Below are 26567 nucleotides of genomic sequence, written 5' to 3'. Positions count from 1 at the left end.
TCAGCCTGGAAACTGTGCTATTCTGAATCAAAATAAAATAGTTGTTGTTAGCACTCCCTGTTAAGCAGGTCTCATATGGGTTCACAGATCTACATCCACCAAGCCTAAAGAAAAGGCAAAAAAAGGGAGTTGCCTTGAACTAACTTTTCAACTAATGATGTTCCTACGTTCAAAGGATGCAGTTAGTTCCTCAGGCTCCAGTACACATAGAATGTATGACAGATGGGCAGTGTCCTGCAAAGATGTCACTCCAGCAGACATCAAACCTCTTTATAGCATATGTTATAATAACAACAGCAATGCTTTCCATTTTGTTCTGAAGCATGCTGTACAGAAAGTGCCAGATTCATTAAAGTATCACAGTTGGTTTAAAATCCTACTGGGGCAATGTTCATTAAAAAGTGCCACGATTGCGACCAATCTATCTAAAGTTCCTTGGAGAAAAATGACCATATTCTCCTAAATGTCCATCCTAACTATAGCAATTAGTCTGGCCTGGGCACCAAAAGGGATAACCTTAAATGGGGCATAAGAGAGACACCAGACTTACAACATGGTTGCTAGTTTGTCATTGTAACACTGGAACAAGTAGTGCACACAGTAGTGATTTTGTTTCATTGTGCTTCTGCATTAGTAAACTCTCATACACAATATTGAAGTTATGCTGCTTTTGACATACCCATATCTAGTTTGCCAACAGAATTAAGTTTCACAAGCATTTTGCTGCCAAACTACACCAGTTTGAGGAGGCAGGACTCGGCGATGCAATGCTTACATCAGGGAAAATCCAGACAAGGTATATATTAAAGCAAATTCTACTCCTGTCTTACTGTGCACTGTGAGAAGCTTATCATTGATGTCTTTACTTTAGGTGGTTGATGTATGACTGGTTAGACAGAAATTTGATGTCTTGGTTTCACGTAGCTTTGCTACTTCTCAGTCTACCCGTAGGTGAGGTCACCGAAACCTGAGTTTTTCCCCTCAGGTGATAATGCTCCATCCCCATCATTTGTGCTTGATTTCTTCAAAAATTAATACCAGCCCTGAGTTTAGTGTTTGAGGGCACCCACTAAATATATTGAAAACTTATACATGCACGATATAAGTTGAGTTGTTATTTGTAAAGTATAATGAACACCCTAAGCCTAAAGATAACTAATAAAATAGATGAATTTTAGGAGCCTTCCCAAATATACAAGGCTTCTGTATTTTTTGCAGGCGAAGAAGAGTGCATTCCAAATAGAGGAAACAACAAAAGAGAAGAAACATTCTCTCTGCCCCCCACTACTCCCACCACGTCTTTCTAAATTGGGGGCACTGATAGCAGGATGGAAGATCCGAAATAAAGGCATTGCTTAGATTTTGTAGCAAACTCTTAAGCCGTATGAGCCCTGTTTCAAAATAGGCTCTGTGGGTACGCTGGAGTGCCTTATAATGGATCTGTGTAGAAGATGTTACCCAGTGCAGTTTATGGAGCGCCTCGAAGGACCTATGAAATGTCCTGAAATTTATGGGAAGCCTTGCTGCCATATTCTGAACACCTTCTAACTTGTAAATAGCTGACTCAGGCAGACCAAGCACTGGCATAGTTCAGTCGCGAAATAATGGTAGCATTAACAGCACCAGCGGTGACGTGGCACCGAATGAAAAGAAGGTTCTGTAGAAGTGGCGGGAGGCGCTATCCGGTCCTCTCATACCTGGTGCGCTGTCCCCAGACACTTAAAGGAGCCCACATGGTCTAATTACAAGCTGTACAGTACAGGCAGGTTGCAAACTCCACACCAGTAATTACCAGTAATGTGTGATAACAACCCACCAGTGCACTTACAAGTTAAACCCCAAGGAATGGGTAATTACTGTGCTTACCCAGAATGTCCAGGTTGTATCCGGCATGGTTTTCCCTTTTCCGTGGGGTTTAGCATACACATTTAGCACCTGCTCTACGCCGGTTGATGTAAGTGTGGAGGGGCTGTGGTAAAGGTGTGTTGTAAGACATGTTGGAGGGCAGGGGTAAGGCGGGTGGAGGACGCACTAGAGAATGTTGCAGGGTTGGAATATGCAACGCTTCCCCATGACTTGCTTGAGATTTGGACAGGGTTCACAGAAGGGGTCTGGGCCGCAGTGCAGGATTTTCCTACATTGATTTTACTGGCTAGATTTTCCAGCTGCTGAAAGCTGTCTTGCTGTTTCCGCACCCAGTACATCTGTGTGCAGAAACACTAGAACCTCTTATAATTGTGCAGAACAGAATTCCACAGGGCAGGTCCATTCCATCCAGTTCCCCATGTGACCCCATGTTTCTGTGGGCACCTTGTAAGTGGGCTGATTAGGCAGAGGGAGCGTGACGCCTTAAGGAATAAGAAGCAATGACAAAGCAAACAGAGCCTCCTCTGCTTGTAAAATAGTTTTGGGGGCAGCAGCCTGTCTTCTACTGTGTGCAACAGGAGATGGGCAAGCCAACCGATCAGCAAGGAGAGCTGAGCTAGAGCTGAATAAAGTGGAGCCAAAGATCTGGCTTGGCTCTAAGACCCAGTGCATGAGCCAAGCCCAGAAAATACCTGGTATATAAACAATGCAACAAACCTCATGTAAAACGATGATAAAGTGTCTTAAAAATATAAGAACTTGTGGAAGTGTTTCACCTTAGTACATCAGATTATATTGCTGAATTGAAACACATTTATTAAACGTGATAATTGCTAAACAGGAACTTAGAAACATTTATGTCCTCCTGGCCTGATGACAATACTATTAGTGCACTAAAAGGCAAGTCAGTTGTCTTGTGCTCCTAAATGTGACCTGGATAATTGATGAACATGAAGCAACATTGTAGTGTACTAAATTAAACACAAGAGAAATTTTGGTACTGCACACATCCTGAACTCGCGTATTTCAGAGCGCCCACATATGGAGTAGTGAAGAAAAAGGAGGCACAGTGAAATACAATATATGCCTAGGATCACACAATTCGGTGAGGTGGGGAAGCAAGGACCAGGTTTTCTGTTTTCACATTGTGCAATTCAACCACCAGATGAGTGACTTTCTCACTTATGTTTTACATCAAAAGGTAATGCTTTGTCTTTAAATCTTGGCACATGAGTTATGAGTGCACGTGAAAGACTGGCCCGTTTTGTACTTGAAGGTCCAAAAGGACCTAGAGCTGAGCCAGATCCCAGCATCAGGCTCGAACCTTCAGTGGTTCGTCCATCTCTAGTTCAATACAATTTTTAAAATAATGACATGCATATTCACAATGCTTTCATTCACAGGCTGGGACCAAGAATGAACTGCGATTGGCTGGGTCCTTTTTGTGATGGCATGGTGGGTAAACAAAGTGATGACTCTATCTTCGGCCCCGCTTCTGACCTCAGAGCCCATATGCATTCTGGCACAGTTGTGGGGACTGAAACCGTCTGCGGATTAACAAAATCACACAACATATTGAGTCCTACCCTCTGAGAAAACGATGCTCAAGAGATGTTTTTTCCAACTGAATCTGTTCATTGACTCTGTATTATCTTTGTACCGGAGTCAGAGACCTCCCTTCTCTAATCCATGTGATGACCCTAATACAGTTGGTTTGTGGGAGATGGTTCTATGATGCCAGCTAATGTCTTCATACAAAATGCCAGTGAGCTTAATTGTATTTATTTTTGTAATTGCCTGTAAGGAACAAAGGATGCTACTGAGCTCCAGACACCTCACTTGAGGTACCCAACCCCTACCTTCAATATAGGTCCTTCATATTGTATTGACTTTGCTGGTGAGGAAGGAGTTGGCTTTCTTTGCATTGAGATCCCAATACATTCTGGGGATTTTGAACCCTTATAGTGACTCCCTGACACTTGGTTCTCTTCATAATGACTGTGGTAGATTAGAGGTCAGCACCCGGCTGCCCAGGTTTCCTTAAGGCTTCTTCCTGCACCTGAAAGACTGGTGCTCCAGTCCTTCTCTGCTACAACGAGGCCCTCTGCCTTTAACCAGTTATTTGCTTTGTGCAGCTTTGCTTTGAGATCAACTAAATCTAGCTTTCCATAGTGTGCTCCAGCCATGGTCTGTGGGAAATGGCAAACTGACTCTCAGACTTGGTTCCTGACCACATCTAGCACCGGTCGAGACTGTAGTCATTTTGCTGACTTCTGTATATAGTTTATGGGTGGAGCTTTTTCAAGCAAAAAACAAATTATATCACACATACATTTAGTCATGAAAAGAATGCTTTAAGAAGCTAAGCACTCTAAAAAAAAGGAAGGAAATAAAAAAGGCAGAATGGTATAAGGCAAGGAGGAAGAAGAAACAATAAAAGGGAAAGAAAACAAAGTTAAGGAGTGAAAGTAAAAGTCAAAAGGTGGAATAAGAAGGAAGGAAAGACAGAAGGAAGGAGTGGAAGAGAAAAAAGAAAGAAGAGAAAAAAGATAAGAGAGAAAGAAGTAATTAAGGGGACAAAACAAGGGGAAAACCAAGGAATAAATGAGCAAGAAACTGAAAGGAGCAAAGGAAATTAGCAAAAGAAAGAAAAAGAATAGAAAATGTTAATATTGAAAGAAGCCAGCTAAAACATAGTCTAAGAGAGGAAAAAAAGACAGAAGAAATGAGAGAAAAAGTGAACAAATACAAAGGATGAAAGATGAAAAAGACAAGTGAAAGGGAGAGAAATGGGAAAAGAAAGGAGAAAGCTAAAGAAAAATAGAGGAAGAAATAGATCAGGCGGAAGACAGGAAAAAAGTAGAGAATGAAAAATAAGAAGGAAGATGTTGGACCTGGACTTTTTTGCAGGATCATCCCCAAACCTTTTGCCTTGTTCCCCCTATATTTCCTGACCTGTTTCTGTTGGATTTAGGGCTCTGGGCACTTTAAAACTGCTGACCAGTACTAAAGTACAAGTGCTCTCTGTCTAAATTATATTGGTGATTGGTTTATCCATAATTAGAATATTTGATTTACTAGTAAGTCCCTAGCACAGTGCACAACGTGTGCCCAGGGCCTGTAAATCAGATGCTACTAGCAGGCTGCAGCACTGATTGTGCCACACACAAGTAGCACTGGAAACGTCTCAGACCTGCCAATGCAGTGTCTCTCTGTGCGGTTTTGCACTGCCAGTTCTACCTGAGAAGTTCACCCACTTGCCAGGCCCAAACCTTCCCCTTTACTACATGTAACTCACCCTTAAGATAGGCCTAAGGTAGGCCCAAGACATCCCCATGGGCAGGCTGCAGTGTATTTAAAAGGTAAAACAGGCACTGATATGTTTTGCCTGTCCTGATAGTGAAATACTGCTAAATTCTTTTTTCATTATTGTAAGGTCTATCTCTCCATCATTTTCCAAAGGTACTGTACCTGGGGTCCGTGCGACTCCCTGACAGGCCCACACTCCCTTATGAGTGGCGTCAGACTGTTGGGAACGACACCGTCAACAACGTTGTGATAGCCCTAGTTGGATCTATTGTGTTTCTAAGTGCTTTACTGCGATTTAATCTTTAAAAATTAATATCTTTGCTTGTGTGTGTTAGAGTGTGTGTCTGCGTGCGTGTGTACACGTACTTTACACATTGCCTCTGAGACTGCTCGTTGAAAGCTTCAAAGGAGGTAAGCAGGGGGTTATCTTAGCTCTGTGACTCCCTTGCGCTGACTAGAGTCACGCTCCCTACTTGGACAGGGTGCAAACCACTGCCGACTAGAGACCCCATTTCTAGCAGAAGAGAACAGGTACAAAGGAAAATAAAATAAAGGAGAACAAATGAAAAATGAAGAAAAAAGAAAGAAAGGAGAAAAAGAAAGTAGAGACATAAATTCTTATTCCTAAGAGGCTGGGTTGCATGGTGTCCTGCTCTGTCAGCTTCCAGAGCCTCTCAGAGTGTTCGGAAGTGCTGCCTTTGTAAGTGGATAGCTGTATACTCTCATGTCATGTTGGAGCTACTCAGAGGCAGCATCTGAACTGCTAGTATCTCACAGATGACTTGTTGCAGAGCCCTAACCTAAACCCATTCTGCAGCAGGTCAGGTAGTGCGTTTGCAGTGGCCTCCAGTGCCTTAACCCAGCAGCTGCAGCAGTACTTTCACTCTTATAAGGTCAATGGCAGAGCCCGTTGACCTATGTCTGCAGTGATTTTAACCATAAAACCTATTTGGTATGCTTTCTTTAACAGTAGAAGCCTAGACCAGTGGTCATGCAGTTCATCAAACCTGGCTACTCCATACCTTCTTGGTGATTCCGCTCCTTTTTCTATGGACCCCATTCCTATGCCCCTCATTCAAGAATGCAGGAAGTGTCCTCAATGGGGATTCATAGAGGGACTGGCCTGGTGGTTTTGGGTAGAACTTTTCCATCTAGTGCAGCAGGACCAAGCATGCGTTGATAAAGCTGATCTCTGTCTGGAGAGCGGTAGTGCGTGAAAAAGGATGGGCTGGAATGCGGTCCAAGCGATTCCCTGTGGCTGAGACTGTAGGCAATCAGTCCACTCTTCATTTCTGGGTTTTAGTCAGCACCATGGAAAGATTGTGCATTGGGGAATGCTAAATGGGTACTTCTCCAGCTATTTCGCAGTGTTCAAGGAGGACAGCGACCTACGACTATAGCATAACATTCTGGACCTGTGCTCGCATGGGTTCATAAAAGTGGTGAAGCTCAAGATGGGTTACCTTAGTTGTGCCCCTACTGGCTGTTGCATCTAGAGGGTGATGCTGTCCTCATCTCTGTCCACCGGGTTCATGGCTCAAATCATCAAATCCGTGTTGATCTCTTCCTTATCCCTGCTGTGCATGGGGTGCTAATCGAGGTAGCCTAGGGGTGGGTGCAAGCCATCATTACCTCTGCCAGCTGTTGCCCTCTCCCTCAGTGCTGTCAAGTTTATACATCTCCTGGCACTTTTCTTGTGGTGCATTTTTCTGGATCCAGGATGCCAGGTAAGGAGATTTCAGTGGAATAATCCTGTGACTTGCCATCTGATTTTTCATCTGCCTTTTAATATTTGAGATCAGATCTTCAAAGGGTGTTCATGAGGGAGTACTTACTCTACTCAAAGGATAAACATTAAGGTCTGCTTGGTTACAGAATGTATTTGGTGGCTCCTTGGTACAGTGTGACCTAAAAGTCCTGAGCACACAAACATACCAGGGCTTGCAGGTGCCAGGAGTAGTTAGTTGCTGCACTGCAGGGACCTTCCTGGCACTTTGTGTCATTTCACACATAGTGAAGTACTAGAGGTCCTGGTCCTCGTTAAATATAACTAAAATGCAGGGCATCATCAGTATGGGTGATAGGCGGTCAGTGTTTTTGTGTGAGGAAGTTCATGTTCTGGACATTGCACGTGTGCTTGGTATTGGTTCACGGCTCATCTGTCAGATAAGACATCTGGCAAGCAGACCGCCTGCATGCGGTTGACTTCCAGGAGGTTCTTGTGTGATATGTCTTCCTCTGGCTCATCCCCAAATTAGTGCTTTGCTTTCATATAAATGACAGATTGAACATTTGTATTTCCTTCTTGGGGGCTAAAGTGGGTGCAGTTTCTGTAACCGTGGACGTTCAGTTGAAGGACATACTGCCTCCCGTTCCATTCATCCCTTGTGTTCTGAAGAAGCCGAAACTTAATCAGTCCGCTTGATTGTTCAAACTATACTTGGACCTGCTGACTTGGCAGATGCATTGAGTTCTGCATCACATGGAGCAGACTTTCGAGGCTGAGATGCTAGATCCTTCGCTCAGGGCATTTCCAGACAGTTATAAAGGCTGTACATGCGAATTGTGCCAAGGCCACCAATACCTGTACTTGCAACACATTTTCCAGTGTTGTTCTGCAGAGTCGTATTTTATCAATTTTACCTTCCATTCTGTTTGCTTGAGTTTTTCAAAAACAGTCACAAGTAAATGTGCATTTATATACATAGAGCAAACTGCTTACTGCAAAACAGGCATGTGTGTGAGTCAGAAGATAAAAGCTTCTTCAAGACCATCCTTAAGTTCCTCTTCTTTCTTCAGTTCCCTACCTTGTTCCTTACTTTTTGATGACTTTGTTCCTCTTTTTCTTTTCTCCTGTCCCTCCTTAGGGATCTCAGTCAACCCTACGCCTGCTATAGAGCTGGACAAACAATCAGGCTTACTTAATGCACTCAGACACTCACCCATACAGGCATTAACACAGCCACATCCACATCCACATATACCCTATTGTATTTGCATTGTATGTAGTGCAAGCCTAGCAAAGGAAGCAACAGGAGCCATGTTTTACACTGGGGATTGGCAGAAGAGCTACACGATCATGTACATCAAGTGGTAATTACACAAATGCATTTCACACATTTTCAAGCACTGGCAGAATAAGTGACTTGCCCAGAATCGGACGATGTTAAGCCAAGCGCCAAGGCCAGGATTCAAATCAATGTCCCCAGTTTCCAAAGTTAGCAGCTGTAACTGCTAAGCCACATCTCCTGGCTCATCTACCAAAGCACATAGGAACATACATGGACACACATGGACACTCACAAATTGACACAGAGACACACTAAATACACACATGCATCAACTAAAAAACAATTCACTAATCCATTTGCTCAGCCTTTTAGAGCTGCGAGCTATTGGCTTTGTCAATGCTTGTTTTCTTTTTTCTCCAGCTTTTGCTTGGCTTGGACCTAGGTGGAACCTGCATGCATCTTGAGCATCACTTCCTGTGGTTACTTTCATTCTGCACTGCTCTTTGGAGTTGTTCTGGACCACCTAGCACCCATTGCACAGAGCTACAACTTTTTCAGTATCCGGGACACCACATGATGGTTTTATTAAAAAGTAATTTTCTGGAAGTCCGAGGGTCCATCAGCAAAAATATTATTGAAGATACATGACTTTTTCAAGACTGCCTTGCTGCCTCAACCCCGTATGCCCATGTGAGGGCAAGGTTGTGACGTGGTGGTGGTTCTACATAAGGACTTCCTAACTGAGAATGTATTTATTTGTATTTCCAGAATTAACATATGCCGTTTTTTGTGCATAGGTTCATCATAGCTGGTGCATTATCTAGAAGGAGAAATTATTTAATTTTGTGGTTCTGCAGTAGTTTCAATAAATTTTACTTAAAAATTAAATTTGCTGTAACATTTGGGAATAAGTATCTTGTGATCTAGGACTTCACGGTCAGTAATTTGCATTTTGTGCCGCCTGATTTTGTAATTGACATCTCTCTTGATGTTTTTGCCCAGGATGACAAAGGACAGATCCCAGCTGATGTTGTGCCCGATCCGGTAGATATGCCTCTGGAGATGGCGGACGCTGCGGCCACTGCAAAGGAGCTCAAACAGATGCTGCTGGATGCTCTGCCCATGGCATGTGACATTTCAAAGATCCTCCTACAGAATTATGATCATCTTTCTGGCAAGGACATGCTTCACTCGCTTGGTCTCAACTTGGGCGACCGGGTTGTCATTGCTGGACAGAAGGTACAGTAAATAAAATGGAATGTCCAGACGAATCCAGTTGTGTTGTGTAATAATTTGTGCACTTTTATTTCGTGGGTTTGGCCAATGTGTGTTAAAATATAAGAAAATAGAACAATATAGCTCTCTCCACATTTGTTCCAAAATACAAAAATGTTGTTCAGCGTCCTTTGGTATTTTTGTGCATTTGTTCAATAATTTGTTTAAGTGCATGTGATACTTTCTACTATCCTTCAGTAGGACAGGTGCTAGGTGGTAAAATTAGGTTTGCAAAATGGAGTCATGTGTACATACTCTTACATTTCCCTACACTACACAAATTAATTTCAAAGCTTTGGCACCAGTTCATGATAGTTCATGTTTGGTGGTGGCATTTTTCTCCTCTCAGTTGTAGGAATATCTTTTCTCAGCACACAAGATCCGACTCATGAAAGCTGCCTTGGTGCACAGAGAATGGCCAGGCTGGCACTGCAGTTGTTGGCTTGGCCTCCACAAATACTAAAGCAGTGGGTGGGATCTCACTACTTTAACCTTCATTGGTTCATTGGGGCCTACCCATGGATGCAGGAGACATGGAATATAGTTCCCTGGGTATGTGTCAAAAGTGTTGTTCAGGGAAATGCAAAGTATTGCATTCCAACCCCAAAGTTTCCAGTAGGCTTGTAATGTACTACACCATCACCCGTAACCTGCGTTGACGATGTTTTGGGTCTTCCAATGCAGGCAGGATACATTTCTGTTCTCGATGTGCATTACATCCCTCTCTGGAGGAGTTCTGCATCCAGTGAAGATATTCAGAGTGAAAGGAGATGTGCACCAGGTGAAGGTCTGTGGCACATCCCTTCATGACCGAGGTATGCACAAGGTCTGTCATACTGCTAGTCCTACTAATTGTAAGGTTTGGAGGATGTACTGTTTGCGCTCATTAGACGAAATTTGTGCAGGCACAAAAAACACCAGTTTATTTTAATAAATATATCATTCTTCCGTGGCATCACAGACGGTGTGCTTGTCCATTTCCAAAAAGAGAAATACACTTTGCACTATATATGCCATTTCAGTGCTGAGCTTCTTTTATTCACTAGAATGTTTCTAGAGCGTGTAGTCAGAGTTCAACGGAGAAGGCAATCGGGATCCTCAGTCAAGAGATTTCTTGAGCAAGTGCATCATTGGGATCTTGCAATAAAGTCAGATTTTTCTCATGATTCAAATCCCACAGTTTAGGGTGTGTGTGTGTTAGCTGCTTGATTTTATTTGCTGTTGATCATAGCATGCTCTTCATTTATTTAAGCATAACACACGTTCATTTTTTCATTAAACACTCTTCTTTTTCAATATGCCCACATCTTATTTAGCTTTAGGTCTTCTTAATTTTTATCTCTATTGTTAGGGGCACACACTTTTATAAAAATGCTATATTTTTTGCTGTCTGAATATAGTATATATGGTGTGAGTCTCTACTAACCAAGTAGAGTCAGACATGAAGTAAATGCAATCTGAGACAGACTTAGTGCATGACTGTATCAGGTAAGACCTGCGGCCAAACCCTTTGCTAAGTTTCCTCCCTAGACGTCACCAGTGGTCTCTTCACCTGGCCAGGATACCATAAACCAGAGCATTTCCAATGTAAATGCCCACTGTCTAATAGATAAATGCCAACTGCAAACAGTGTTTCTCAGCTGTTTACAGGCATCTCCATCACCCTCTGTGACGTTTCTGTTCAATGATGTGTTGGAGGAGGTAGGTCTGAATGGAGTCAAGGTCTTAGCATTCTGATAGAAAATGTATTCTGAGATAATCTGTTTAGAAATGTGTAGTATGGAACCTTGATAGCAATCTACATTACATCCTATAATAAGTAATCATCTAGCTTTTTTTGGATTCCTATATGTTACTACAGGTCATAGGTGAAATCTGAGTTTATTACCACATAACAACAGAAATGACGTGAAAAAAACAATTGCTGCCTACAGATTTCTTCCACCATTCACTTTACACAGGGCAACATCCCTCCTAATACTTGCAAGGCCTCCTCTATGTGAAATTAAGTTACTGAACAAATGTAATTAACTCTTTGCATCCTAGGTTTGGTTAAAACAACACAAGAAAAATGCCATGGCAAAAGCACATATGCAGATATGCAGAGTATATTGACCCCCTCCCCCGCACACTCTTTCGCTTCTCACACTCAACAGTTGTAATAAATAGCATTCTACACTGCACATCTGACTACATACTGTATATAAAACAGCTGCAGCTACGTCTGTGTAGAAATTGTTCAGGTACACTTTCCATTGAAAAGTTGTTCTTTGATTTGCCTGTAACTTTTGACTCTTTGGGTGGATTTGCATGGAACTGAGCAATCTGCTGTCTTAGGTAGCTAAGCTTCACCTTGAAAACTTCTGTGAAGATCCGTGCTGGAGAAGAAAGTTAAGGGGGTGAAAAAGCAATGTTTTTCATTTTAACTCCCGTGGGAAATTATGCTCAAAGCTGCAGCCCGAACCGCTGAACAGATTTTCACCAGACTTGGTTATGAATGTAGAGCTTCACTTTGGGTTGGTTTAAATCTCTTTGGTTACTTTTAAAGTTCTAATTGTTGAAAAAAGTTTCAGCACAGGCCTTAAAGAGTAGAAAACTTTACATCTGCTGTTTTAACTCACAAGCCATGACTGTGAAACACAGTTTTATGTTTTTGTTAAAAATTGTGATTGTGCGGATTGAGGGCACTGCTGTTAAAAATGTTGTTCCTCTGTCTTGAAACTTGAATCTTGAGTCGGCTCTGACTCCCACGTTTCATACTGTAGACAAAAATGAATCAAAGCCATGTGGGGCCAATCCTTGGTGACCTACCCCATAGCTGTGCTTAAGGGTACCCAGCGGCATGGAAAATCCATGACCGCTAAGGGAAAAACACAAAAAATGGTGAATGACCCATTAGGAAATTGTGAACAGCCATTTTAGGTACCAGATGTGACTGACATTTTGTGTTTGCTTCCCATGTTTTCTGGGAGCCTAAAAATAAAATAAAAACACAAGCAACACCAAACACTGTCTTCTGGCTCAGCACTGCAGTCTCAGCACACAGCGAAGACAGCAGGGTTTGGCTACCAGCAGCGAGTTGGCCACATGGCCTTGCTGCAAACCGGGTCCTCCATTCAATCGCATGGGCAAAGGCTGTGCACAGTGGGTATTGGCTGCCTGCTAAATATTGGGCACACGGCCTGTGGCTAGGCCCTGCACCCAACCTTCTTCAGACCCTGTACACAGCCTCTTGCCAGCAGCCAACTCCCTGCAGAAGGTGATGCCCACCGCGGATAGGAAAATAAGTGCATCATATAAAAAAAGAAATAAAAAAAAATGTTAATTCACTGAATAAAACCCAAAGTTTAAAAGTGAGATATGGTTCTGACTCAAACATGACAAACCACTGACAGTTATGGACATCAATGCACATAACACATGCCATAACACGTACTGCCACAATGCGTAAAACACCAGTTTGCAAATGGCACAGAAAAAGACCTATCGCGAAAGCAATATGACAGGTTCCTCGGTTATGGCATGTGTTGTGTGCACTGGTAACCATAACACCATCGGAGTCCAAGTCAAAGTATTTATTGTTATATTTTTTATTTGAATATTTCGAGGACGCAGAGCACAGTGCTCTACTATTAACCAAGACGACGATGAAAACATCTGGTGCAGCCAGAACAGCAGTTCTTTTGAGGCTAATGAGGAAGCTTGATAAAGCATGTTTTAATGGCCTATTCAACAGAAAGAAAAGAAAGTGAGGACTGATAGTGAAATTCTGATTTTTCTCATGATGTAATTTTCCCATTTTAGGGGGGTGCAGGAAATCGTCTGATTAGCATATTGACTTAGGACAGTTTGTGCATTTACAGAAATATGCAGAATTTTACTCTTTGCTGTCAAAGTATTTTCTTCTGCTGTGTCATTGAAGGTATTGCAGGAAAATGTAGGTGAATGACCTTGTATGTAATACAGTGTATTTTGATGGATACTCTAGCTCCTAAAAGGTTTTAGTTTACGTCAATCATTAGAGCACAACATGGTCACATTTCCCCTCTTTTATTGCCAATTGGCTTGTGGGGGCCATTGGTAGCTTTGGGTAACTCATTGAGCAGAGTCTTTGCACAATGTAGACTTGAGAGGACATGCAATTGACTGAACTGGTGGAAGTCACTGCTTGAGATTATCGTCTTGTTTTTTCAGTTAGCATAGCTGCGAAAAGGCAAAGGAAATTTGAGTCATTTATTCAGCAAAGCTGAACAATCACCTGCATGTTAAGTATGGATAACCTGCAGTTATCTGAGTTATCTGAGGTCACTGCACATACTGATAAAAAATTGAGATTGTGGGAGGCTTCAGTGATCCTTCAGGTTCTCTTCAAAGTAGCAAAAACACTGGTGAGTTTGGGGCGTGTTATCTGCACTAATGGAAATTTGTTATCCGGTAGTGATGCGAACCGAATCTAGCATGGACTACTCAACCTAAGGCTTGTTGCAAGCATGTGTAGGAGAAGTTTATGATCGACAGTGAATGTCAGATTTCAATGAGAGGTCCAGTACAAGCATGAAGCTGTCACAGTTGTAAAACATCAACCATACCCTGAAGGCTGCAGCCCAAATTGATACTTAGGTATACTTTGGACAACAGCATATCACATGGTCTATTGAAACATTGTGATATATGTCAGATAGTAAAGCAAATTAATTTCTCAAAAACACAAGGTTGTGGTTATACGTTTTTTTGGATTCAGTTGGAATAAGTTCACGTAGATATCATGTTGTGCATGAGTTTTTTTCTGTTGTTCATATTTTCTAGCACAGTAGCCAACACATGTTTCTCCATTTTGGGAACAGTACCCTGAGGCTTTCTCAAGCCCCGAAATAATTTCAGTATTGTTCATATAGAATTATAAAAAAAATACAATGTCAAAATCAGGCATTCAAAAATAGAAACCTTATCTTGATGTGTATACACACATGCATATGTAGCACAACAGCCTGGTGGCAAAGCAAGTGCTACACCTTGTAAGAAAGAGTGTGGTGACAGACATAAGTTAAATGTAGTCAAAGAGCAAAATGTGCTTTAATATCAAGTGAACTACTATAACTAATATAACTGTAGTCTATACTAAGAAGAGGCCTGAGTCTGTGCACTATTGATAGTATGCCTTAGAAGTGAGCCATTCCTTTGGTATCGTCAAAATAAATCTGAGATGGGGACAAAAAAGGACACACGAGGAGTTTGGCATAAATCAAGAGGTAATGGGAGTCCATAAGGGAAAGGCGGGGTCAGCCAACCTCATCTTACCTTTATGTAATAGGAAGCAGAACAGTCTCCTCTATGGCCATTTGCGGTCCTATGAGTTCTGCTGTCTCTTATTGTCCTTATGTTGACTGACTGCAAACATCTGAGAGGTGGAGGTTTATATATAGTATGTAGTGCTCGGTGTGTTAACCGCTGAGACTGTCTCCTGGAAGGGAGATCAATTGTCCAAACATAAGCAGTGGTTTGGGCAGACATGATAGGGGGAGAGTTACGTCTGTATAGTCAGATTGGCAAGTATTCATTATTATAGGTTTCAAAGTTTGACCAAGAAAGTAATTCCTTTCTATTAGAGAGCAATGGTGTTAGTCCATAGAACTTAAATAAATAAATTTGTCTCCGTAAAATGTCAAGAAGTCTTACATAACATTTACTGAACAAGAGACGGTGACCATCTTGAAGTGGAGATTGCAAGTTCGGCTGAGTTTGACTTATATTTGAGTTATATATACGAAATGTATTCCTAGTAATATTAGTAAAAGGTGTGTGTGTGTGTACGTGTGTAGTTGTGTGTGTGTGTACACAATTCGAGCAAATTAATTTTGTTCAAAAGAGTAGACAGTAGTTGAGTATACAACAGACAAGACCTTTACATTCCTATATATGTCTAATGTTAAGAAATTTTAAATAAACAGTAGATGAGAGGTTGTAAAACTAACGTTTATAGAAAAATACATGACAAGTTGTACATTGTAAGAAAACAGAAAGAATCATTGCAAGTTAAGTATTATAGTATCAGTGAACATACAAATTATATTCAGAGATCCAGAAGATTGATATAAGATAGGCAAAGGCTGGTGCAATATGTTACAATCAGCTGAAATTATATCAGTCTGTCCATCAGTGTGTGTGTGTGTGTGTGTGTATGTATATATATATATATATATATATATATTAACTTAAAAAAGCAAAAATCTAAATTCAAAATTGTAGTAAAACACTATAATTAACTTAATTCTGAATGTAAGATCTTGCGAATGGTTTGCGAGAGCCGAACATAAAGAACAGCCACTTCGGAGTCCACAGGGGATTGTGCATCTGACTCTTGCAAGAGTCTAATGAGTCATCATATATATATATATATATATATATATATATATATATATATATATATATATATATATATATATATATATATGGGTGTGTGTTTGTGTGTGTATATATATATATATATAAACATGTTTTATTCACTGCTGTATTATTATTATTATTATAGATTAGCATTAAATATTAACTTGTAAATGCAAATAATAAGTCAGCCCTAGAAATTCAGTGAAAAAACAAAGATTAAAGTAATATATATATTTTAGTTAGGACCAACGTTTCCCATAGACGAAGCCTATTTTTGCCCATTGAAGGGACCCTTACCCCGGGCCAAGCGACAAAGAAAATAGAGGCCGCAACTTTCCTTTCAGGTTGTGGCCAGCCACTCGGAACCTTGCTTTTCCCCTGACTCCCCCAAGTGGATTTCAGCCACTAGATATCTGTATTTTGATTTCTTTGATAACTCTGAAACTAGTTTACATATTTACACAAAATTACTACACATACTCTTTCTACACCAAGATCTAGCTTTCTGCCAAATTTGGTGTAAATCCGATATGATAAAAAAATGCAGATTGGGGAAAAATCATTTTGAGGCCCCCCCTTTTTCTCTGCCCCCACTTGACCAGTTACCATTAAACGTATGTATGTGTGTGTATGTGTATATATGTATGTATATATATATATATATATATATGTGTGTGTGTGTATATATATATGTGTATATATATATGTGTATATATATATATATATATATATATATATATGTGTATATATATAAACTTTTATTTTATTGGCATTTCAAGTAATACACATTACGTTTCATGATGTACCAACATACGGCAAGCTGCTAAAGTGAACAGTTTCATCTCTTAGCTGACCTCAATACATTTACAACATGGTTTACCAAGCTTGGTGCAGCCCTCCTCATGTACACATAATCGACCTTCGTAGGTGGTGATAGGAGTGCCCTGGATTCTATGGGTCAGCAGCGGCGAAACCGGCATCTCAGTTGGGGTGCTGGGCTCTACCAGGTTCATCTAATATAAGTGTTTGAGCTTTTCTAAACAAGTGAGATTAACCAGCTGGTAAACTTGCCCAAGTCTGTGCGTTTTTCTTCTGGTGACAGTACGCACAGTTGTAAACCCACGTCATTGCATATCTGTTATGTTATACCAATGGTTGCTCTCTCGGGGGATTTTTGGGAGACGTGTGGGTGCTGGGGAGCCAGCTGCTCTGCCAGTGTGGCTGACATGACCGCAGCGTTACAGACCTCTTATGGACTCTCGCCCGGGGCATTGTGGTCTCCACCGGCATCCCATCACATAGATAGTCTTCGCCATTTGTGGTTGTGTCCAATGTCTCCCACATTTCAACCACCTCCGTCCACATGGGGGTGATCAGTCTACGTCTGATTCACCCCTTATCTCTTCCCTCTGCAGTGCCCTCTCCTCCACCCTCACCCAGCTTGTGACATCTGGCACCCATATTTCCAACCTGGGCCCACCTCTGGTTTTCCAGACCCTCACCACCGTGCGTCGTGCCAGTATCGAGGCCAGGTCAATAAATCTGTTCTCTACCTTCTTAGACGGTGGTCTGTTATAGAGGCCCAACAGGCATACTGCTAGTGTGTTATATAGCTGCCTATTTAGTGCACAGGTAATTCTTGAAAAACCTGTGTCCCAGTAGTGTCTCAGGGTGGGGCATCCCCACCTCATATGGATAAAATCTGCATCGAACAGTTGACAGCGGGGGCAGCCTCCCTATATTCCCTGATATATGACATTGATTTTATGAGGAGTAAGGTAAGTCCTGTGAATGTAATTATATTGTATGCATTTAAGGTATGTGTTCTGTGATACCTTAGGGGCATGAGCTAAGACCCTGGTCCATTCGGTGTCTGTCATTTCTCTTTCAATGTCTGTGTCCCACTTGTGTCGTAGGCCGTCCAGAGACCGTTTCCCCATGCCGTTGAGTGCCCTATATAGCCACTTGACCAACGGTCAACATGGTCTGCAGAACAGCAGTCATAGGGGGCTCCTCCTTGCTGTCACCCCATGTTTCCCTTAAGGCTCGCAGTATGGCCTCATAAGTTAGGAATCCTCCCTCTCCGTGGGGTGGGGGTTAGGCAAAGGGTGGTCAGTGCCACACCATGTTGCCTCCAATCCCACAACAGCTCTCGCAGGAGCAGGTCCAGGTTTTGGAACCATGCTGCAGAAGGGCCACTGGCAAGTTAGCAAAATAGTAAAGGAGCTGGGGAACCATCACCATTGTTGAGAGGGAGATGCGTGCCATAATGGGGAGCAGTATTGAGCGCCAGAAAGCAACCACTGTCTTCAATGATCAGCAGGCTGTACTGAGGTTGCCCTCCCGAAGGTCCCGCAGCCCTTGACAAATCTGGAATCCTAGATAGCAGAATGTATGAGGAGCGCAGGTCACATCGTCAGGGCAATGGGGTGGGCGAGACACACCTTCCACCATCGGAAAAACAGGTTTTCTGTTGGTTCAGGCAGAGCTCGGAGCATCTACCAAAGTCTTCGAACAGCTGGAGGACCTGCAGCAGCGTTTCCTCCCAATTCCATAAGTAAATAATCATCCGCGTAAAGGGAAATGATGTGTGAGGGCTCTCCCCTCAACACCCCGCACGCACGTCCCTCTGTTGTAACCCTCTCCGCCAACAATTCTGCGTCTATGGCAAACAGCAGGGGTGACATGGGCGTCCCTGTCTAGTCCCTGTGTGGATTTCATAGCTGTTCGAAATTGTGCGGTCAGTCCTGACTCTCGTCGTTGGTTGGGAGTAACTCGTCTCGCCCAATTAGGTCCTAGTCCCATTCGCAACATAGTGGCCTTCAGATAATCCCAGCGCACTGTGTTGAAGGCCTTTTCTAGGTCCACACACACTATCATTGCCGCTGGATATGGGGGATGAGTGTTATCATAGAGTAGTGAATAGAGCCTACATCGGTTGTAGGACGTGCTACGAGTGGGTTTAAACCCATTTTGGTCTCCATGCCTATGCATGGGGTAGCAGTCCGGTGGCCAGTGCTTTACTGAGCACCTTGAAACCCGTATTGAACGCGGAGAGCAGGTGGAAGTCAGAGACCGTCGCATCAGGTCGCGTAGTCTTGGGGAGAGGTACCACTAAGGCCTTCCTGGTTTAGAGTCGCAACTCCCCTCTCTCATATGCCTCTGCGTACATCTCTGTAAATCTCGGCAACAGCACCCCCACAAAGCATTTATAGAATTCCGGCAGGAGCCCATCCGTTCCCGGAGTTTTACCTGACACTAGGGATTTATTAGCAGCTTTGACCTTCTGGATATCCACCGGCGCCCCAAGGGCCTGAGGAAGGGTCCTCAGACGCAGGTCCGCAGACGCAGGTCGTCCGGGACGCCACATACTGACCCTGGGAGTCCTGTCTGCGGTGTGTCATACAGGGAGATATAGTAAGGGCTGAACTCATCATTTATGTGTGTAGGGGACAACAGTGGCGTACTGGCCTTGGATATCAACGAGTAATTGATGTGCCCCTACCCTCCGGACGGACCAACCAAGCCAGCGGTCTCCCTGCTCTCCCCTACTCCTTGTGCACTTCGATTGTGTGTGTTTTATGATCATGGTAGCAGATGCGATCCAGTGCTGAGTTGTATAGGTCTCGGGTTTCTAATATTCATCCTTGGGCATCTGGATTATTGCCCAGTGGTGTGTCCAATATATGCAAGTCAGTTTCAGGGCATGTTAGGTTAGTCTCCAGGTCCCTCTGGATCCCCACTGTTTGCCCCAGACAGTGTCCTCTCACTACTACTTTGAGGGTTTCCCACTCAATTCCTCGGTTGGAGGCCTAAGTATTTGTCATGTGTGAGAGTGTCAATGAGAGACACAGAGCAGACAATGCTGTCTATTCTAGTGCGTACCTGATAGAGATGAGAGTATTATGAGTAGTCCTTACTAAGTGGGTGTTGGGTGCGCCATATACCCTCCATGCCCCACTGCAAGACCCAGGTCGCAAGCCCAGATGTCACCCTAAATGGTTGCTGCTCTCGCTGCGGCGGAAGAGAGCAGTCCATCTCTGGGTCAAGAATGCTGTTAAAGTCCCCACGCAGTTGTACAGACATGGCATGGACGAAAGGGACCTGGTCCTGGTTGGGGGCAAGTATATACTTCCCTAGACCACAGGCCTGCCACTGAGGTGTCCCTCCACCAATACATATCGGACGTCTTTGTCTACATCTACTGAGGAGGCTTCAAAGGGTACTCCAGCCCTCACCCAAAGCATTGCCCCCAGCGCATAGGCGGACTATGTGGTGGCGTACAGTTGCCCCCAACAGAACCTATGGAGGCGATCTGCCTCAAGAGTGGTAAGGTGGGACTCCTGCACAAGGCAGTGTGGGCCCCTCTCCTCTTCATGTATGTCAGGATTTTGTGCCGCTTAGATATGGAGCCCAATCCCCGAACATTCAAAACATTAGTTTGAGGGTACTATAGTTGTCCGCCTTGTAGTCTGGAATCAGTCCTTCCTGTTTGCCATTAGATCTCGGTATCTGTAGTGCTGCAGTTTGGCCACCAGAGGTCTGGGTGGCTTCCCTTATGCTGGTGGATGAGCCAGGACTCTATGCGTTCTCTCCAAGGCAAAACACTGTGTGAGTTGTGTGTCCATGAGTGAAAACAGACAGGGTTCAAGGGAGGCCACCATGTCTGGGCCCTCTGCCCCCTCTGGGAGACCAACTATGCGTATGTTATTACGCTGATTACATCCCTCAGCGTCTTCAGCATGGTGCTCTACAGGTTGTACTTGGTCCGTAAGGTGGGTAAGTTGGGTCTGCAGAGCTCGGTGTGAGTGCCTCTGATCCACCAACATGACCCTGGTGCTTTTCACCCTGTCAGATAGTTTTTGATGGTCAGTTCGAAGGAGAATCAGCTCCACCGACACCTGCCCTATTTCCTGCCTTAATGTGTTCTTGGACTCCTCAATTGCTTCCAGAATCTTGTGCAGGGTATCTTGCATTTCTGCGGGGGTCCACTCGCAGCACCTCGTCCCGAGCAGGCTGTCCAGGATTGAGCCTGGCCACCCGCAACCCCTGGGACTTGAGTCACTGCTTTTTCATGGGGTGCAGCGGGCATCAGTGCAGGCAAGGTAGGTCACCACAGGGCAATTCCGTGTCACTAGCAGACGTACTTGAGGTGACCTTTTGCCACCAACGTTGGCCACCCCTTGTTTGAAAAGATGTCAAGGTGCTGTGCTGTTGTGCACACTAACACATGCAAATGTAACTCATATATATATGTTGTATGCTTGTATTGCACAGAAAATGTGAAGTCTAGTGTCAGTCTGATTTCCTTCCGTCAGTGTAATTCACATCTACTTTGATGAAACATCACTGCAAACAGGAGCACAAATGGAGAATTGCCTGCACAATACAGACAGTCGCACTTTCAAAGCTAGTCTGAAACACTACCACCAAATGATCTGTACCACCAAACGTGTCCCTCCAGCAGACCTTCTCAATTTTATCACCAACAGAAGCAAAGAAATCCTTGCCATTGTGAAGTATTTTACCTCACTAGAGAGCGCTTCTAACTCGATCACCCTCTCGCAGACCTCCGCAGCAATCTCTCTCAATTCTTCAGTAACAAAATCAACGCCATGTACAGCAACTTCAACCCGTGACCAGACCCAACAGACCTCTCCAAACACATCCCGATCTTATGCAAAGAACCAGTGCTATCCACATGGCCCTCCATCACTCCAGAAGAAACGCCACCACCGTGAGGTTCATCTTCTTAGGGGCCCCATCAGATCCCTGCCCCAACATGCCTGCTCCATAGGACCGCAACCCATCAACACCATGCTCACACCCATTCAATGCCTCCACCTTTTCTGCGATCTTCCCAGGCATTTGGAAACACACAACTGTCCTACCATTGCTGAAGAAACCTTAATCGGACCCTTCAGCACTCACCATCTGCAGACCGATCTCCAAGACAACCATTAAAGACCAAGGTCTTCGAAATCATAAATAGACACCTTACCGAATACCGCAATGCCCACCAATTCCTTGACACCACTCAGTCTGGTTTCACACTGAACCACAGCACAGAACCTGCCCTCCTTGCCACCACGGATGATGTCCGCATAACTCTAAACAGAGGAGACACTGCAGTCCTCATCCTCTTGGACCTTTCTGCAGCATTTAACACTGTCTCCCACCTGATTCTCATCCAACACCTACATGACATTGGAATCCAAGGATATGCACTCTGGTGGATCTGCTTCTTCGTGATTGGAAGGATCCAGCCAGTCAGCCTGGCGCCGTACACCTCGGATGTCTGCAAATTCATCTTCTTAGTTCAGCAAGGATCCTCCGTGAGTCCGACCCTCTTCAAAGCATACATGATTCCTCTAGCCAACATAATTCGCTCTCACAACATCTAGGTCCTCTCCTATGCTGACGACACTTAACTCATTCTCTCCCTCACTGACAAGACACTCAACACCTGAATCAAGTTCAGTCCCTGCATACCTTAAAATCGCCCACTGTATAGGACCAACTGTCTTTATACTGAACACCGACAATATCAAAATGTTATTCTTCACGAAGACCACTTCACTGTGGGACTCCACCTTGTGGCCAACAGAGCTAGGACTGACACCCAGCCCCACCACCTGTGCCAAGAACCTCAGGATAGTCATCGAAGACAGACTTGACATGATCTCCCATGTCAACACTGTCCCTGTCTCATGCTTCCATACCCTGAAGATGCTGAGTAAGATTTTCAAATGGCTCCCAGTCAGCATCCTGAAATGGTCACACACACTTAGGTCACAAGCAGTCTGAGCTACAAGAACACCCTCTATGCCAGGATCAACCAAAAACTCACCAGAAGGCCGCAGACCATTCAGAACTCGGCAGCCAGAATCACTCTCAACCTCCCACACCGCACTCACATCACACCGTACCTGAAGGCGCTCCATTGGCTCCCCATGCACAAGCGAGCAGAATTCAAACTCCTCACACATTCAGGGTGCTAAATAACCCTGTCCAGGTATACCTCAAGAATCGCTTCTGCTTTCACAAACCTTCCAGACTGCTACTTGCCCACACCCCATGCATACGGAAACGAGATCCGACAGTGGAGTCTTCTCTTACATCACTCCAAATGTGTGGAATGACCTACCACTACACATAAGAGTCTCCTCCTCACTTTTAAAATTTTGCAAGATGTTGAAGACCTGGCTTTTCAAGTAAAATCCACTAGGCCCTAGGATGGCTAGACTTGTACCTTTTCAGTGCCAGGATACCCTCTTGGATGATATCACACCCTACAAATCTGCATAACATGACATGCCATTATGCAACACATTTAGGTAATGACAGCCACCAACACTGTGCTACGATTTACCACAGCCCTTGGTTTAATCAGAATCCTCTTCATAAAAGGTAAATAAAACCTGAGACGTTTGACTCTACTTGGCTCCATAATAAGTGTCAAAGTATCACTGTTCACAACTCCCACCGTTTATGCCAGGGCCATACAAGACATTGAGTGCTGGTCTTCAAAGTCCTTCCAAGTCCCCTGCATGCTTAAGCAGAGTGCACCCTTTAGGAGCTATGTGGTGAAGGAAGATTATGATAAAAGCTATTTTTAAAATACACATGAGTGAGCAGAGAGTTTTCTTTGTAAGTTTCCTCTTGTGATCTATACAATAGGCAATTGTTGGGCTTCTCCTTCTCAACAAGGTCACCACCAAACTTTCTGCCTACTCCTCTCCTGTTTTTAGCTGAATTTATTTTTGTTGGCTTTAGGACTTTGTTCACATTACAACTGCTAACCAGTGCTAAAGAGCTTGTGCTTCCTCACCAAAACATGGCAATATTGGCTTACACCAGATTGGGATTTTTAGCATACTTATAAGTAACTGGTATACCATAAACTCATGACTGGTAAACTAAATGCTACTAGTTGGCTTGCAGCACTTATTGTGCCACCCATTTAAGTAGCCCCTAAAACGCGTCTCTGGCCTGCCATTGAAACATGTATGCAGTTTTAAACTGCCAATTCGATTTGGCAAAATAATTCCCTTCCCAGGCCCAAAACGTACATATGTCACCCCACAGGGCATCGTGCATGGTAATTAAAAAGTTGGACTTGCACCTTTACGTTTTACATGTCCTGGTAGTGAAAAACTCACAAATTCCTTTTTCACTACTGTGAGGCTTACCTCTCCCATAGGATAACATTGGGGTACCTTATTGCAATTAATAAGTGATAACTTTTATTTGGGAGCAGGTACGAATGTTTGGGTTTAGTATCTAGGGAATTGTAGTTTAAAATCCTCTTTAATGGTAAAGTCACATTTCAAGTCACAATTTTGAAAATGCCACTTTTAGAAAGCTGTCATTTTCATGCCCTAACCATTTGGTGCCTGCAACCTATTTCTTGTGTTACATGGCGAGGTATAGTTGGCAGTTGGCCCTTGTCTATTCCTCCCAGATAGCCACACAACATTGGTACTGGGTGTTGGCAGGATGAGCCATCCATGGAAGGATTGGGGCGGAGCTTTGCACAGACCAACTTGCTCTTCAAAGAGACTGCCTCAGCTCACGCACCAAGAACGTCACACTAATCTGTTTATACTGCAGACAGAATGGGATCAAGACAGGGAAGCAGGAAATTCCCAACACTGTTCCAGAAATTACTTCCACTTCAAATCCGGAATAAGTTAGAAAAATAGGACCCTCAGACCCTCTCTTCAGTTTGTATCTGGATTTGCAGTAGGAAGCTCATAGGACTGCCCTGTTGCCTGTGGCCTATTGTATACTTCAGAGGACTGCCCCTTCGGCACCAAGAGAACTGCCTTGCTCCCTGAAGCCTGCAGTGTGCCCTCAGAGGACTGACCTGCTGATTGAAACTTGCTTTCCTGCTTGAACCCAAGACTTCCAGAGTGACTCTTAGTTGGCTAGCCTCATGATCAGAGCCACAGGGACAGAAAATGCCCACACCCTTGTCAAGCCGCACCTGAACCCAGCCTGAACTTCCTGTTGGTGCCCCTCCATTCCTGCACTCTTGGAGGTGGTGCTGAAGGTGCCCAGATAGTTAAAATGTGTAACTTAGGAACATTTTCTGCCAAAATGTGCTCTAAGATCCGAGAGGAGACCAAGACGTACCTGCTAGCTGATTTGTCCATGTCTCTGTTATGAAAATATTAGAGCCCCAGGATTTAAGATTGTCTAAGTCTCCATATAATAAACTTCATATTTTTGTTCTGCCATGCACCTCAACTCTATGTCCTGCTTCTAGGTTGGCACATTAAGATTTTGTGGAACCACAGAGTTTGCCAGTGGGCAGTGGGCTGGCATTGAGATGGATGAGCCAGAAGGAAAGAACAATGGGAGTGTTGGAGGAGTCCAGTACTTTAATTGTGCACCGCGATACGGTAAGTCATTAATTTCTACGGCACTGAACATCTGGCTCAGCATAAAACAGATCACTGTGTGTGTCTGTACTCAAGGCAAGAACACATCCTTGCATTCTCACGATTGCCTCATGAAGGGTCTCCCATGATATAATTTCATATGTAGTCTTGTTATTTATTCCTCATTGAACAGATTCTTCACTCCTGTTTAAGACCAAAACATCCACTCAAAAAAGGAGCTAGATAAAAAGTTGGTGAACCTCTATTTCATTTTTTACTGATTCAACCCAGCACAGTCTTTAATTTGTGGCTGGTGAATAAATTAATTAGTTTGTTATTGAAAAAACTAAAAACATTTCCTTCTCGTGGTACACATTGTGCTGCCAAAAGCTGAATAATTCTTGACCCTAATTTCCTATGAGGTATGAGTGCTGTGATCATCTCTGTTACTCCTTAACAGAACTGCGAGAAACTTTTTGGCAGATCTATATTTCAGTTTAGTCCACATTTTGTAGGTATGCCACTCTGGTCTGCAAGTATTGCACAAGTGTTTCACTTTGGAGTACTTTAAGTACAACACACTCCCCTGCCTGCACCCTATCCGTATGATTTTTATTGATACCAGGCAGTTGAGATTCAAAAGACCCATCTTTGAATATATTGAGGAACAATCCAAGTGAACATGACCGTAACGGCTGATCATCCCTATGGACCAGTACAACGAGATAGAGAAAAAAACTTTGGCCTCTTAGCTTAGTCTGAAAATGGGTCCATGGTTCAGGGATGGAAAATTTCTGCACCAAGTTGTGAAGTTTGGGGATTTCAGGCTTTTTACCCCAAGTCTGCCTGAGCGCAGTTGTCTCCTGTAGACGCCAGCATATCTAACTTCATTTTCTCAGGTGGCTCATCAGTACTATTGGCTATAGAGATATTAGATATATTGTTGTCATAGGACAGCTACATTTCTCTATGATAACCTCTGCTATTGCTTCCAGCTTTTGATATTCTTGGCCTGGTCGCAAGGCACTCTCTAAGTATAATCAAGTCTCATATGCTCCTCATCCCTCATGTTTGGGTGCTTTTATTGCACAAATTCTAGTGATATAAAACCCCTATTCCTTAGGGAATCCTGAAATATGGAAAGAAAACATGATTCCCTGTGAAATATGGATTGAGTTCATTACCGCTCTTCAGATCTTTACCATTGTTAGAACAACTGAAATGATGCAACATGGAGCAACAGATTATGCAGGAGTGTTGTCTAAACTATGTGGCAAACAAGGAATACTTTGTGAGGCATTCTCTGGTAGTATTATTCCTATCTGTTTGAGCTAGG

At 43.5% G+C, this 26567-nt stretch overlaps 1 protein-coding gene across 2 annotated transcripts in view; it reads left to right on the top strand.

The window, feature by feature from the left end:
• Nucleotides 1-26567, top strand: part of CLIP4 (CAP-Gly domain containing linker protein family member 4) — a 243447-nt gene that overhangs the window by 155509 nt on the left and 61371 nt on the right. For both annotated transcript variants that reach the window (XM_069236201.1, XM_069236200.1), the window contains exons 7-8: nt 9189-9425; nt 25117-25252. In XM_069236201.1, coding sequence (XP_069092302.1) covers nt 9189-9425; nt 25117-25252 — 373 coding nt within the window. The remainder of the gene's footprint in view (nt 1-9188; nt 9426-25116; nt 25253-26567) is intronic.

The sequence above is a fragment of the Pleurodeles waltl genome, chromosome 5, assembly GCF_031143425.1.
Source record: "Pleurodeles waltl isolate 20211129_DDA chromosome 5, aPleWal1.hap1.20221129, whole genome shotgun sequence".
Classification (NCBI taxonomy): domain Eukaryota; kingdom Metazoa; phylum Chordata; class Amphibia; order Caudata; family Salamandridae; genus Pleurodeles; species Pleurodeles waltl.
The sequence above is the reverse complement of the archived record's forward strand: the minus strand, read 5'-3'. Positions and strand labels throughout refer to the sequence as shown.